Source organism: Pleurodeles waltl, chromosome 1_2 (genome assembly GCF_031143425.1).
Source record: "Pleurodeles waltl isolate 20211129_DDA chromosome 1_2, aPleWal1.hap1.20221129, whole genome shotgun sequence".
Taxonomy (NCBI): domain Eukaryota; kingdom Metazoa; phylum Chordata; class Amphibia; order Caudata; family Salamandridae; genus Pleurodeles; species Pleurodeles waltl.
The window spans coordinates 1,016,425,264-1,016,440,327 of NC_090437.1; the positions used below are offsets into that span (position 1 = coordinate 1,016,425,264).

At 45.1% G+C, this 15,064-nt stretch overlaps 1 protein-coding gene across 8 annotated transcripts in view; it reads left to right on the forward strand.

Moving 5' to 3' along the window:
- APBB2 (amyloid beta precursor protein binding family B member 2) overlaps positions 1 to 15,064 on the forward strand; it is a 940,970-nt gene that overhangs the window by 355,808 nt on the left and 570,098 nt on the right. For 2 of the 8 annotated variants that reach the window (XM_069201901.1, XM_069201894.1), the window contains one exon: positions 14,440 to 14,508. The exons of the other annotated variants lie outside the window; for them this stretch is intronic. In XM_069201901.1, the coding sequence (XP_069058002.1) occupies positions 14,490 to 14,508 (19 nt within the window). In that variant the 5' untranslated portion in view covers positions 14,440 to 14,489. The remainder of the gene's footprint in view (positions 1 to 14,439; positions 14,509 to 15,064) is intronic. 8 annotated transcript variants of the gene reach the window in all.

Sequence of the window (15,064 nt, forward strand, 5' to 3'; positions counted from 1 at the left end):
GTACAAGAGCTCTCCATCCAAGAGCCATTCCTACAGTTTAAACAAGATAGACTACTAATGCGCACTAACCCGCGTTTTATTCCAAAGGTTCTGTCAGACTTTCACATTAACGAACCTTTGGTCTTCAAGTCTTTTTTCCCTCATCCGTCTACTCCAGCGGAGAGAGCATTACACTCTCTAGACGTGAAAAGATGCGTTCAATTTTATTTGGACAGGACAAAAGCTTTTCGACGTTCTAATCAGCTATTTGTAGCGTACAGTGCCCCTAGGAAGGGGTACCCGCTATCCAAGCAGAGTATTTCAAGATGGATCGCCTCTGCTATTCGCTTCTGCCATCAGGCAGCGGGCAAACCTTTGCAGTCGTCTGTGCATGCTCACTCGACGAGAAAAGTCTCATCGTCAGCGGCACTGTTTGCCGGAGTGCCACTACAAGACATTTGTAGGGCAGCAACATGGAAGAACTGTCATACCTTTACTAAGCACTATTGCTTGGAGTCCCTCTCGCACGGAGGGGTAGCAGTAGGCCAAGCTGTTCTCAGGAATCTCTTCAGGTGAAGGTGAGCCATTTCTCCTACATCCCTCCATCCTAGAAAACGTATGCACATCAAAAAAAAAAAAAAGAAGAAATGTATCTAAAGATAATTGATCACTATCATAATCCCATAGTCAGCGGGTTATCAGATATTGATCAGCTTTCATTACTGTCTTATGTTTTAATACTGGTTTGTTATTTAAATTTCAGCATGTATCTTCACAGGAATACCTTATTTATATTAGAGATAATGACATACTGTTATTTATGTATATATACGTGTGTATAGATAGATGTGTATATATGTATATCTATATATAGATGTTTATGTAGAAACATATGTCAGTACACTCATATACTTCATCACTTTATACAGGATGATAAGATTTTGTGGTCTAAGATAACCTGTTTCTTAAAAGGGGTTGTCATTTTACAATGTGCATACTTATTGCTTTCTACTCTGATTCAAGCATGTGAATCTATGAAAGTTCCAATACTGGAGTAAGAAAATAAGTTACTTACCTGTAACTGTAGTTCTCCAGTATTGGAATCTTTCATAGATTCACATGCGACCCACCCACCTCCCCGGAGAAGCTCACTTCACCTCTTTCTTTCTAGTAGTACATATACTCATTGTAATATACGCACTTGTGCGTGGAAAATCTGAGGTGCTAGAGCTTCTCTCAGGAGGTTCTGAAGGGTGCTGTCGCCTGATTGGTGGAGGATCAAGTTTGGTCCTTTTCACAAAATGACTCTGATAGACTATCAAATTGAAGAGGCCTAGGGCCTTTTTCTCTTCAATATGTTTTAACATTACTTATGAAAATTTATACCGGGACTCCCATCTCGACGACGGGGAATGATTCAAGCATGTGAATCTATGAAAGATTCCAATACTGGAGAACTACAGTTACAGGTAAGTAACTTATTTTCTTTCGTGGTTTAAATCTGTCATTGGTAGTGGAGGAGTTTTAGTGAGTTAATTTGTGTGTTTAGTTTTTATTGTTATGTTTTACCCCCAAAACAACTTTCCAGGTGGGGTTTACAGAAGAAGACTATTACCTTATTATAATTTTTTCAACTTTGTTGCTGATAGTACCACCCAGTAGTGATCTACTTGTCCAATGTCCCACATTTTAGCAAACTAAGCATCCTTTCCTTAATAGGTTTACTAAGTAATTCTCATCTATAGCGTTCGTTAGAACACACAGATATTCTCTTGCTTAGCCATACTTTTCTTTCTTCAGTGCCACATCTATTAACCTATCTACCTAAAAGAAGCTCCCAAATGAGAAGTATATTATTAGCATCCAATATATAAAGATTTGAGGAGAAGGGGAGGGCCAGGACTTCTGCAAAACTAACAGGAACCCACCCTGTGTAGCCTCAACTATCCTAATGCCTATGAAGCAAATATTAACCAAGCGTGGGGGCGTTCTGGGTCTAACTAGCTCCATTTAGGCCACTGTTATCTCCCACCATGGAGGTAAGTATTATGTCCCATTATCTTGCAAACTCCAATGTCCCCTTCTCCCTTTTGGCCTCTCTAAAGAAGCAAGATACCTTCACACCTAGCCCACCTAAGTAATTCCATTTTCCAGCCGTCACACCTAGGCTTCACTGCTGTATTACATTTCAGCATCACTTGTCTCTAATCAATAAATCGGATTGTGAGTTTTCCTTTTTAGGGCAGGGGTAAATACCCAATATACACATCTCATGAGAGGTTATGTTCCCATCAGCTGCCTCATTAATAAGAATAACAACTTCCGGCCCGTTCTCGGCAGTACTGGGGCATGTCCAAGTCATGTGATCAATGTGACTCATCTCCCCACATCTAGGGCATTTAACTAGTGCACACGGGAAAGCATTTATTAATTCTGCTCTGGTTAAGCTAGACCCCATGAATGTGGTAAAAATTGCTCTATTTAAAACATACATACATTGTTGGAGATTTTTGGGGCAATCTTCAGTGCCCCCTCTCTGTCTTCTTTCCCAGTTGGTTTATTCAAGTCTGCCGCCCATTTATACCCGAGTGCATAAAAGTGCACATTAATATGATTCATCTGCATGTGATATAATAGCGTTATGACCCTACAGCTGCCACAGGTAGTATATATTATATAGGGCCCCTTGGGCACAGGAGGTTCACTTGCCCCTCCATGTATCTTTCAGTGCCTCTATTACAGAACTTTATAACAGAAAATGTCCCACTTGACAATTAGTCATTCATTAATTCTTCATACTCCAGGAGTGACCTGTCTCTAAGTAGGGCTCCAATTCTGTCAATTCAACCTGTGTACACAAGCCTACTGAAAATCCCTTTCAGGACAGGACAAGCAGGCACTATAATGGGATGTTTGGTGTATAGGGTGTCTAGGGTACTAATGTTCTTGTTTTTGCAAGCTTCTGGTCCAGCAATACTTTATTACATTTAAGAGGCCCTTTATTTCCGAATTTCTTCTGTTGGGTCCAAGAATGATTTGTGTGGTCCAGTGTATCTTGTGCGAGTTACAAAGTCCGTCTATCTTGGCTGTCACATTGTTACCCACTGCAGCTGAGCAGGTAAGTAATAAGCCTCAAAGTCAGGGTCAGCAAGCCCCCTCACCCATTTTCTGGGAGCTGCGATTTAGCCAACTCCACTTTGTGCCTACCAGAGGCCCATGTTCATTTCATAAGCACAGTATTTATTTCTCTGAACCAACCCCTAAGTATCACTATTGGCAGAGTAGTGAAGAAATACAAAGACCTGGGTGAAACCACAGTTTAAGCAAGAGGCACACTCAAAGCCATCGAGGTCAGAAGTGTCCTTCTGAAAGCCGTCCCAGCTCTCATCGCTGCAATAGCTGCTTTGATATTCCCATCTAGCAGATCTGTTTCTGATTGATAAATATGGAACTCCTAACACCGTATTGACGTCAGTTCCCAAGGTGAGGTCATCACCCAATTGCACTGCTATTTACCCTTCTTGTGATTTCCACACCTGAAGAACCCTATATTTATGCCAATTAAGTCTCAGCTCTGACAGATCTCCAAATGCTTTGATTTATTTGTTGAAATTTACTCTATTTTCCTAAGTTTTCCATCTGGGGTTGCTGGTATGCTGAAAGAGGCCTATATCTAGACACATCTTCCTGGTCGATGCCTGGATTGAATAACAACATCACCACTGCCTTTCCAGTAGACTGAGGGGGGGGGCAATAGGTCTATCTAGCTTCTCTTCCAGGGGATCCTCATCAATAGTCATAAACATTGAATATTCCCGCCCTTGTGCGGGGACCCCGGAGCATATATAAAATATATACACATTATACATGTGTAACAAACAGTCATGCAGGCTATCATGTTAAAAACAGGCTAAAATGCTTTATTTCTATGAAGTTTTTTTTTTTTTTTTTTTTTTTTTTTTTTTTTTTTTTTAAATACTACAATAGAGCATAAATAAGTACCCAAGCTCCTAAAACTAGGCTTGGGGAAGTAAGCAGTAGCAAACTCTAGTGAAAAAATAGAGAAAACTGCATTGAAAAACAATGAAGCATTCTTAGCCAATAGGCTGCATGCAGGTTAACACAGGAGAACCATAAAAACTTTGGCACTGTGCCTTTAAGACCCTGAGCACCTCCAGTATCCCACCATGCCTCAGGGGTGAAGGAAAGGTGACAGTTGGTTCACAGTTAGGTCAGTTCTTTTTTCCGGCTCCTTCTGAGAGGATCCTGGAGCATTGAGCTCTCAGTTTTTCTGAGTTTTCCTCAGAAAAATTCTTTAAAAAAGCGTTTTTTCATTTTTCACTCGACAAATAACATCTTTGTCTGAGCTGGGAAGGTTTTTTCTGACAGAAAAATGCCTTCTCTTTTTGTCAAATGCCCTGCTTGTGGGAAGAAGAAGGCCCAGTCAGATCCCCACTCTCTGTGCATAGTGTGCCTGCCTCAGAGTCACTGCCCTGACACTTGTCAGTACTGTAAGAACATGTCTAGGAGGACTCTAAAAGACAGAGAGAAGATCCGACTTCATGGGCTTCAGGAGAGGAAAAGAACATCGTCCTCCTCGCTCCCCAGGCATCCAGAAGGCCATTCTCAGGAGAGAATGGCCCGGTCGACGTCGACAGGTAGGAAAATACCTGCTTGTTCACCGTCGACGTCGTCGCTACCACCGTCCCACCGGCATAGATCGCCGTCGACGGCGACGCACCCGACGTCGAAGGGAACGGCGTCGAGGGAACATCAGAGTAGGGGCAGGTCTCCGTCGACGGCAGCCCGCCGATCGACGTCGAGCCACCGCCGGCATGCCCGGTCGCCGTCAAAGGCTGTGCGCCCCCCGACGTCAGGACACACGACGTCGAGATCTCCACGACGGCACGGCAAACATCCGCCGTCAACCTCCCATCGCTCCACGTCGAGGTCCAAGGAACGCCGTTCGACGTCAAGACACTCAACGTCGAGGCAATCAACGTCGAGGCAGGACCAACCGACTGGGCGTCCTTCGACGTCGAAACAGCCATCGACGTCGAAGCAGGTCTTACCTGTCCAACAGGGAGCAGAACATCGCCCCTCGCCAGACAAGGCTCAGTCTCCAGTGGTCTCCATACAGAGCGACTCTTCTCGGTCAAGAGCATCTCCTGGGCATGTCTCGCCCATCAACCTATCTCCGAGATGGCTGGAGAGCCTCAACAGACCAGCGGCCTCCCCAGATTCGCAATATTCGCGAATGTATTCACCCACTGCCTCCCCGCCAAGAACGCCATCGCCGACAGCCGGGGCAGAACGGGCTCGTTCAGCTCCTCGACAGCCGACCGCGAGGACTAGGCGCTCGGCTACAGCGTCCCGCAGCAGATCTCGCTCTCAACGGAGATCCAGGTCGCGCTCAAGAAGATCACCCTCTTGGTCTTCATCAGGTTCTTCTGTCAGGCGTTACTCACCTACTCTTACAGATTCACCACCTGCTAGAGTCTCACCAGTGGATGACATAAACACTTTCAACGAGGTGTTACTAAGAGGAGCACAGAAACTCAATATAGAGGTTCCAGAACCATCTACCTCCTCATCAATCATATTTGAGACACTACAACAGAGGTCAGCGTCGAAAAAGTTGCTGCCTCTAGTGCCTGGTTTGTTGCAGCCGACCATGGACACTTTTCTGGCCCCAGCCTCGCTTAAGTCTGCCCCGGCTCGGATTCTTAAAAAGTACAAGGCTCCAGAGCAAGACCCTTTATTCCTTAGGAAGGATCCGCCACCAGACTCAGTGATCATAGCTGCCGCCCGAAAGACCCACTCGGTGGCATCTTCATCCACAGTACCCCCGGATAAAGAGAGCAGGCATTTAGACTCTCTGGGAAGAAAGATGTGCGGGACAGCGGCTTCAGCAATGAAGGTCTCTAGTGCGTCTGCGCTCCTGGGCAGGTACGATCGTTCTCTGTGGGATTCCCTCAGTAGATTTACGGAAAAACTGCCCAGAGAAGACAGGCAAGATTTCCAAGAGATTCTACAGGAAGGATGCCTGGTATCTAACCAAGTTATCAGCGCGGCAGCGGATGGGGCGGATTTGGCGGCTCATGGGTACGCACATGGTATCTGTGCGAGGAGATCTTCCTGGCTGAGGCTCACTGGCTTGAAACAGGAGGCACAACAACGTATCCTGAATCTCCCATTTGCCGGGAATTCTCTATTCGGTGCCCATGCAGACGAAGAGATGGCCCGCATGCAGACCGAGGTGGATACCATGAAGGCGGTAGGCCTCGAAAGAAGGAAAGATTTCAGGCGGAGGTACAGACCGTACGATAGACGCCCTTTCCAACAGAGGGTTCAAACCCCTCATTGGTCGCAAAGGTCTCAGCAACGACAGGGGCGCCCTCTGTTTCAGCGAAGAAACACAAGGGAGCGAGGGTCAAGCAGACCTCAACAGTCCACTCCAAAAGCACCCACTAAACAATGAAGTCTCGCTTCCCTCGACACTGTACACCACTCCGGTGGGGGGAAGTATTATTGCTCATCTTCACGAGTGGCACTCTATCACAAGAGACAAATGGGTGCTCAATATTGTCGAACATGGCTATTCTCTTCTTTTCAAGCAGCCTCCACCACACTTGCCACCAACCAAACACAATCCGGCTCATCTCACCTTGCTACGCAAGGAGGCTCTCGCCCTCCTAAGAAAGAATGCCATAGAAAGGGTTCCACCTGCCCACAGAGGAAAGGGGGTCTACTCCCGTTACTTTCTAGTAACAAAGAAGGGTCAACAGGGAGTTTTCAGGCCAATCCTGGATCTAAGACTGCTGAACAAATACATAAGAAAACAGAAGTTCAGAATGCTAGCGCTTCATCAAATTTTCCCTCAACTGCATCAGGGAGACTGGATGTGCTCCATCGACCTGCAGGATGCGTATTTCCACATCCCAATAGCTCCAAAGCATCGAAAATTCCTGCGCTTTCGAGTAGCGTTACAGCATTACCAGTTCAGGGTTCTACCCTTTGGCCTGAAATCTGCTCCAAGAGTTTTCTCGAAATGTATGGCAGTGGTGGCAGCGCATCTACGAAGACAAAGGATATACATATATCCATACCTAGACGACTGGCTACTAAAGGCTTCTTCTCCGGAGCAGGCGAGAAGCCATCGGGACATTGTACTAGGAGTTTGCGAAGCTCTAGGTCTTCAGGTCAATTACCAGAAGTCAACCTTGACTCCAACGCAGAGTCTTCACTACCTAGGAGCTATCATAAACACAAAACTACAAAAAGTGTATCCTTCGGAGGAACGACTGTCCTCAATAAACATGAAGTGCCAGGACCTGTTGAGAGCCAGCGCACCTACGGCACGTCAAGTGACATCACTACTGGGCTCCATGGCATCGTGCATCTTTATTGTCCCAAATGCCAGACTCCACATGAGACCCCTCCAAGAGGCATTGGAGGCCAATTGGAGCCAAAGAACAGGTCGCTGGGAAGACACAATGCAGCTACCGGAGGTAGCACTGCAGTCATTGAGATGGTGGATGCACAGACCTCACCTGTCAGTGGGCGCTCCGTTTCACCAGGTACTTCCATCCGACACTCTGGTAACGGATGCGTCTCTTCAGGGATGGGGGGCTCATCTGGGTCCTTTTCAAGCGCAGGGTCTGTGGTCAGACAAGGAGAAGCAGTACCACATCAATCTGCTAGAACTCAGAGCGGTCCATCTGGCTCTCAAGTCTTTCACACCGCTAATTCAGGGGAAAACTCTATTGATACAGACGGACAATACAACCACGATGTATTACTTGAACAAACAAGGGGGAACGAGATCCCTACCCCTTTCACGAGAGTCCCAAGCGATATGGCATTGGCTCCTGGCCAGAGGAATGTCAATCACAGCAGTTCACCTGCCAGGTCAGCAGAACGTAGAAGCAGACTTTCTAAGCAGACACCTGGAGGACGTTCACGATTGGGTCCTGCACGACGAAGTCGCAGAATACATCTTCGCGCAATGGGGTCGGCCTCAACTGGACCTCTTCGCAGACGATGTAAACAGGAAATGCCCAGACTTCGCATCCAGGTTCTACCGTCCAGGATCTCGAGGGAATGCCCTGTTGATCGACTGGTCAGGGACATTTCTTTACGCTTTTCCTCCGATTCCCCTCATTCCGGCAGTGATCAGCAAACTTTACGGATCCAGGACCAGAATGATTCTTATAGCGCCACAATGGCCTCGGCAATTCTGGTACACGGATCTCCTCAACCTGTCGGAAAAACCTCACAGGAGGTTGCCGTGCAGACCGGATCTTCTGAGCAGAATGGAGGGCAGGATTCTGCATCCCAACCTACCCTCTCTGAGCTTAACAGCATGGCTCCTGAATTCCTGCAGTATGGGCACCTAGGACTCTCGCAGGAGTGCATGAACATTTTGAAAGAGTCCAAACGGCCTTCCACGCGGCGTTCCTACGCTTTTAAGTGGAAGAGATTCTACATATGGTGCTGTCAGCAAGGCCATAATCCCATACGGGCGCAGGAGGACGTCATACTGTCCTATTTGCTTCACCTAGCGAATTCCGGTCTGCAGGTATCATCTATTAAGGTACATTTGTCTGCTATTACTGCCTATCGCAAGTCACCTTCTCAGGAATCCTTCTTTACGAAACCTGTAGTCAAGGATTTCTTAGAAGGTTTGAAGAAAGTTTTTCCGCCAATTCGGAGGCCTTCTCCTCCGTGGGAATTGAACATAGTCCTAGCAAAACTTATGGGCCCTCCTTTCGAGCCTATCCATAAGGCTTCCTTACAACACCTTACGTGGAAAACGGCTTTTCTGGTGGCCATTACTTCAGCGAGGAGGGTCAGTGAGATCCAGGCCTTGTCTGCAAAAGAACCGTACACGGTTTTTCATGACAATAGAGTAGTTCTGCGAACTCACCCATCTTTCCTTCCGAAGGTGGTGTCAGAATTCCATATTAATCAGACCATAACTTTACCGACGTTCTTTCCCAATCCGGAAACTCCGGCTGAGAAAGCATTGCACTCATTAGACTTGAAAAGAGTGCTGAAATTTTATCTGGACAAGACAAAATCGATTAGAAATTCTAACCGCTTGTTTGTGAACTATGGTCATTTAAGGACAGGAGAAGCAGCATCTAAGCGAACAATATCAAGATGGATAGTCTCTTGTATTGTTAATACTTACCAGCTAGCTAATAAACAATTGCTAGCCCGGCCTAGAGCGCATTCCACAAGGGGAAAAGCGGCTACAGCTGCTCTCCTGAACAATGTTCCTATATCTGAGATTTGTAAGGCTGCTACATGGAAGTCTGTACATACTTTTACAAGACATTATTGTTTAGACTCAGATGCAAGAGCGGATGCCCAAGTGGGGCAGGCCTCTCTAAGGAATTTATTTGCGTAAGTCATGTCTATTCCTGCACTTCTATCGGACAGTCCGCTGGGTTTAGGGATGGGCTTGCTAATCTATTCAATGTTTATGACTATTGATGAGGATCCCCTGGAAGAGAAGGATAAGTTACTTACCTGTAAATCCTAGTTCTCTTCCAGGGGTATCCTCATCAAAGTCATAAACAACCCACCCTCCTCCCCGGACACACGTCTACTGGAAGTGCAGGACAGACAGTATTTTGATTCAATTATACAAATTGTCACCGTAAAAAGAACTGACCTAACTGTGAACCAACTGTCACCTTTCCTTCACCCCTGAGGCATGGTGGGATACTGGAGGTGCTCAGGGTCTTAAAGGCACAGTGCCAAAGTTTTTATGGTTCTCCTGTGTTAACCTGCATGCAGCCTATTGGCTAAGAATGCTTCATTGTTTTTCAATGCAGTTTTATCTATTTTTTCACTAGAGTTTGCTACTGCTTACTTCCCCAAGCCTAGTTTTAGGAGCTTGGGTACTTATTTATGCTCTATTGTAGTATTTAAAAAAAAAAAAAAAAAAAAAAAAAACTTCATAGAAATAAAGCATTTTAGCCTGTTTTTAACATGATAGCCTGCATGACTGTTTGTTACACATGTATAATGTGTATATATTTTATATATGCTCCGGGGTCCCCGCACAAGGGCGGGAATATTCAATGTTTATGACTTTGATGAGGATACCCCTGGAAGAGAACTAGGATTTACAGGTAAGTAACTTATCCTTTTTGATACACTTCCACTAGCTTCAGGGGTAATTGTTAGATGTATGCCAATATAAAACTCTACTGATAGACCATCTGACCCAGTGACTGTCCAGTTCGCCATCACTTTCACTGCTGCTGTTATTTCTGCTACAGTGATTTCACCACCAACGACTCTGCTTCCTCCTGGGTCAATGTTGATAATAGAACTTCACCCAAAAAAAATGTAGTGCTCCAATCCAGTTCGTCCACCATTTCATGTTCAACATTTTGTAATATCGTGCAAATGTACCATTGATTAGTTTACCAATGAGCCAGACATCTGTGCTCATTCCCAATCCTCAGTATCTGGGAACCCCTTTTATGTGGATAAACTAGTTAGGCCAGTAGCTCTCCAGCTTTACTTGTCCTTCATGTTCTCTGACCATGTATTCCTTATAATCAAAACAATGCAGTCTTTCTCCCAGCCCTTCCAACTTTTCTTTTTACCTGAGTAATTAGTCTCATAGGTCGGGGCACCCAGGGTGCCATTTCTCCACCTCTCTTAACATTTTAGGGCTGATGAGGCTGTTCCCTCATTCTTTCAAAATAGACACAGATGGCCTTGTCAAGGTTTGTCTGAAGGACTGATCCTCCAGCGCTTCCGCCTTAAACCTCCGGCCTATTATTGCTGTTCCAAGATTGCCCCAGGATACAGTCAAAAGGAGTGAGCTCAAATCCAACCTGTGTTCTAACAAGGTATCCACTGTGAGTTATTGCAGTATGTATGTTGGGGATGCATAGGAATTAGCTAACCGAACATGAAGATCATGTAATTCAGAATAGCAAGAGTAATCTCCAACATTTGGATCCACTACCCTCCAGGAATCAGTCAATCCCCAAAGCAACATCCATTCTTCAAATGTTTTTAGCTAGTTTAATGGTAGGGGAGGCAGGTAGGCATGAATGTGATAGATCCAACAGTGTGTCAGCAACACAGTTAAAATTGCCCCCTAAAATCAAGGAATGTGACATAAAAGGGCTATCAGCTTGTTAATCGACTGACCTGAATTTGGAGAATATAAATTAACAGGAGTTTTAGCTTTCCCACCTAGCCTCACTCCCACAAGTACGTAGAAACCTCCTTTGTCTTTAATTTCAGTGGTCACTTAAAAGGGAGTCCCTGATCTAAGCACTAAACAATATTGAAATGTTATTGGATTTCATTAGGAATACCTGTTGCCTGATCAGGCAGTCCACCTGACTGATTTGTATTTATTGTATGCTACGACAGCTAGCCCCCTTCACCTCTGATCCTTTCTGCTTTTGGAATGTAGAGAGAGGGTAGAGGCCAGCAGCAGTAGGCAAAGATTTCTATACTGTGGGCACTTGCTAAACAATATCACCTGCTGATCTTGGTGTTATTCTGCACCTACCCATTTGTCTTTCGGAGTCCAGTGTTAAATCCGTCTTGTGGCTAGTATCCGTTCTAAATCCTTTTGCATTACCAAACAAACCTCCAATCTGTGATTTACTGGAGAGTATGGCAGCAGCAGCAAGTTGCATTTTCTCTTCCTTTAAGAGCTTGATCTCTCAAAGGATGACCGCGTTGCCCTACAGAGATGTTTCTCCTTCCTCCTTGCAGTGGACGGTGTCCTAGTCACTCCATTCTGCCTTTGTCCCCATTTAATTGTCTCTGTCCACTCCCACACCTCATGCGGGTCTGTGAAGAACTTAGCTCCTGTCAGTTATTGTTCTCAGTTTTGCATGAAACAGCATAGCATATTTTACCCACGTAATGCACAGTTGTCTCTTACCCTTGATAAAGGATGCTCTGTGCTGTTATACTGCATCCGTAAAGTCCTGAAATATCATCACATTCCAATATTCATCAGTAATCTCTCCTCAGTCCTGTGTTCTTTGCAATAGGTAAACTTAAAAAGTCTAGTGATGGCTAGCCTAGGAGAGGGCCTGGTGGAAGAGGTTGTGCCAGATCTTGTCAGCTCGTTCCAGTGCAAAAAGGGACAACAGTCCTTCAGGGCCACCACTTGCCTTAATCAAGTACTCTTGAAAGGTAACCCTACATTTCCCTTCAATTCTTTCTGGGAGGTCCACTATCCTGATGTTATTTTCTTGGGCAAACCCTTCTGCGTCTTCAGTCCTGTAGAATACTCTCTCGGTCAGCTCTTTCAGTTGTCCCATGCATGTCCTCTGTGACAGGTTTGATGCTGGACAACTTCAGTTCAGTTTTACTAATCTGCTCTGCTGTCCTGCATTGATCATCTCACAGTCTATTTTATGCTCAAGAGTGTTCCTCATGGCTTTTATGGCGTCCAAGATGGAGTCCAATTTGTCCCTGATGCGCTTTCCTGTCTGAGGTGGTAGATGGCGAGGGCACTTTTGCGTCAATTTCCTTCTGTATATGATGCCCCCCACCTCCATTGCCTTCGATTAATAGTGTGTCGCCATCCCTGGTGGAATTGTGCCAATTAACCAGATAGTTTTTAATCCCTTTGTCAAAAAGTAAGTATGAGCAAAAACATGCATTCCTGCAACACTTATCCAAACTATAATGGGTAAGTTATTGGGTGTTAGCAAACAGTTTGATAATCCATTCCCCGCCTCAAGTCCAGCTAACCTTACCATGCCAGTAGCAGCTGCACCTACTGTCCGTTTGTAGGGCTCTAAATTGCTATTCTGAGTTAAGAGTTTTCACCAGTAGAAGGAATTAGCCGAGTCTAGGCCCTATTGCACCATCTGCTACTTCTCCCTTCCAGTTTGGTACTGGCTACAGAGGGATGACTTCCCTTCAATCTTAGATGCCCTCTTTTCTAGCCAGGTACAGTATCCTCTCCTTCACAAACACACGTCTCTCAATATAGGCAGAGAAATTTATTCTGTGGCGTCTTTTTGAAGGTCTCACACCATCACCTTCACAGAAGGGGAGGATCTTCATGATCTTTTTTCTCCCCTGTGCCCAATCCCCACTCCTCTCAGCCATAAGCAGCCACCCCTATACAGGGATCATAGAACTTCCATCCGGTATGGCAAGTATGCAGGGCCTGGAGGACCCAGAGCCCAAGCAACAGCAGGAAACAAGTCCAAGGTCTTGCTGGGCCACAGTAGTTACAGCTTTGACTTCACAATAGCCACCATCTTACCTCCTTTGTGCCAGCAGTCCTAGTCACTTTAATGGAGCACATTGGCACCCCTGCTCAATATGGTTACCCCCGGATTACTCACAGGTCAGAGGGGCAGGGGCCCACCAGACATCTGTTGTGTAAATTCCTGTGCTAGTTATTGTTTTCAGGCTGCCTAAACAAGCACCACTTATTCACTGCTGACCAGTTCATGTTGGCTGCCAATTCAATATGGCGGCCAACATGAACTCCAGAGCCCCGCTAAGCTTTAAAAGCCAGTCACAACTCTAGCTAGAGAGCTGGAAATGAGTCTCCTGCATCAGCTTAGTCCTGCTAGGTCCTTCTCCTAATCCCTGTAGAGCTGGGTGCTAGTTTTCCTGGAGGATGTTGTTGGAGGGCAGCAGCTGGCTGGGAGTTGATCGGCCTGCGTGCTATGCCAACAGTCAGGCTACACCCCGGGATAGGTATCTTTCTTGCCGAGGATCTTAAACACAAAAGAATGTGTAAGGTTGTGTGGTACATCTTTGCTGATTTGAAGTCAAAAGGTACATCTTAAGCACGAGTTAACACCGCTAGTTGTTGATAGTCTATTGTTTTAAGTGCAAGGGGTGGGTCTGAAGCAGTGGTTGCTGTCCGTTAATCAAGAGGGAAGTGTAGCCCTAGGAGTGCAACAGGCTTTCATGAAAGCTAGGAATAACTGAATAGATTATTCAGCGCTCTAAAAGTTCAAAATAAATTGTAGGGAAGAGGCTGTTGTTTAAGTGTGACGTGATCATGGAAATTGTGATATTACGCAATTTGGGCATCACTGAGGCATGCAGTGAGTACACCAAGCTTTGAAGGCTCTCATGCTGGCAGTGAAAGCTCACATAATTTTTAGACTTCGTTGCAAAGTTTACTGTATGTATACTGGAACTTTACTCTTTTAGGAAATCAGGTGAATTATTTTATATCTGGCTTGCTATCAAGTAAGTTTTCTGGCAAAACACCCTTAAACACCCTGTTGTAGCATTTACCATCATTGTGTCCGATCGGGCTCATTGCCATGATGCATGATCCTTTGCTACTTTCTTTCTTTTGCACCATTTTTCTTTTTATTTCCTTTCTTTGAACATACCTTTATGTTGTTCAGTTATTATTTGTGACCTATGCCCAAACGTGTTTTTCTTTGTTTTAATTTATTAAATGATCCCTTTTTTCAGATTTCAAATTCTAACCTTTTCCCTGCTTCATTGCCGACGCCTCGTGATCCATGTCAGAAGTACTTCCAGGTCAGATTCACTTTGACATATTTCAGTAACACAAAAAACATTGTACCACGTTTTACATCTAGTTCCATAATTATTTTGTAAGCGTTTGAAAGAAACACATTTCTCTCGTTTAGCTGCCAAAAGGAGATTTACACATGCTCACATGTAAGTAAAATCCTCATTGTGTATGTTGGTGACTATTGAAGCTTCGTACTTGTTAAGCACACTCACAAGTATTTATCATACTGCTGTGTAAATGATGTTTGCATGCTTTCAAGCAACTGATATGCAAATACTGAATTCCTATCTTCCCGAACCTCTGTCCCAGCCTCCCTTATTATTCTTTTCTCTGTGCTTATGAAGTATGCTACGCTGAGAAAATGATAAATGTGCTTTTTGCACTAAACCCTCTTACCCCTACACCTTCAGAATATCCATTTGTGTCTTTTTCCATATTCTCTTCAGTGTCAAATTAGACAGGATATTTCTTCAACAGGGCGCGCTTTTGCCAGGTATGAGGCATTTCTTCAAGTTGTCTCTGTATTCTTTTACAGTCAACTACCCTCCTGGCCACTTG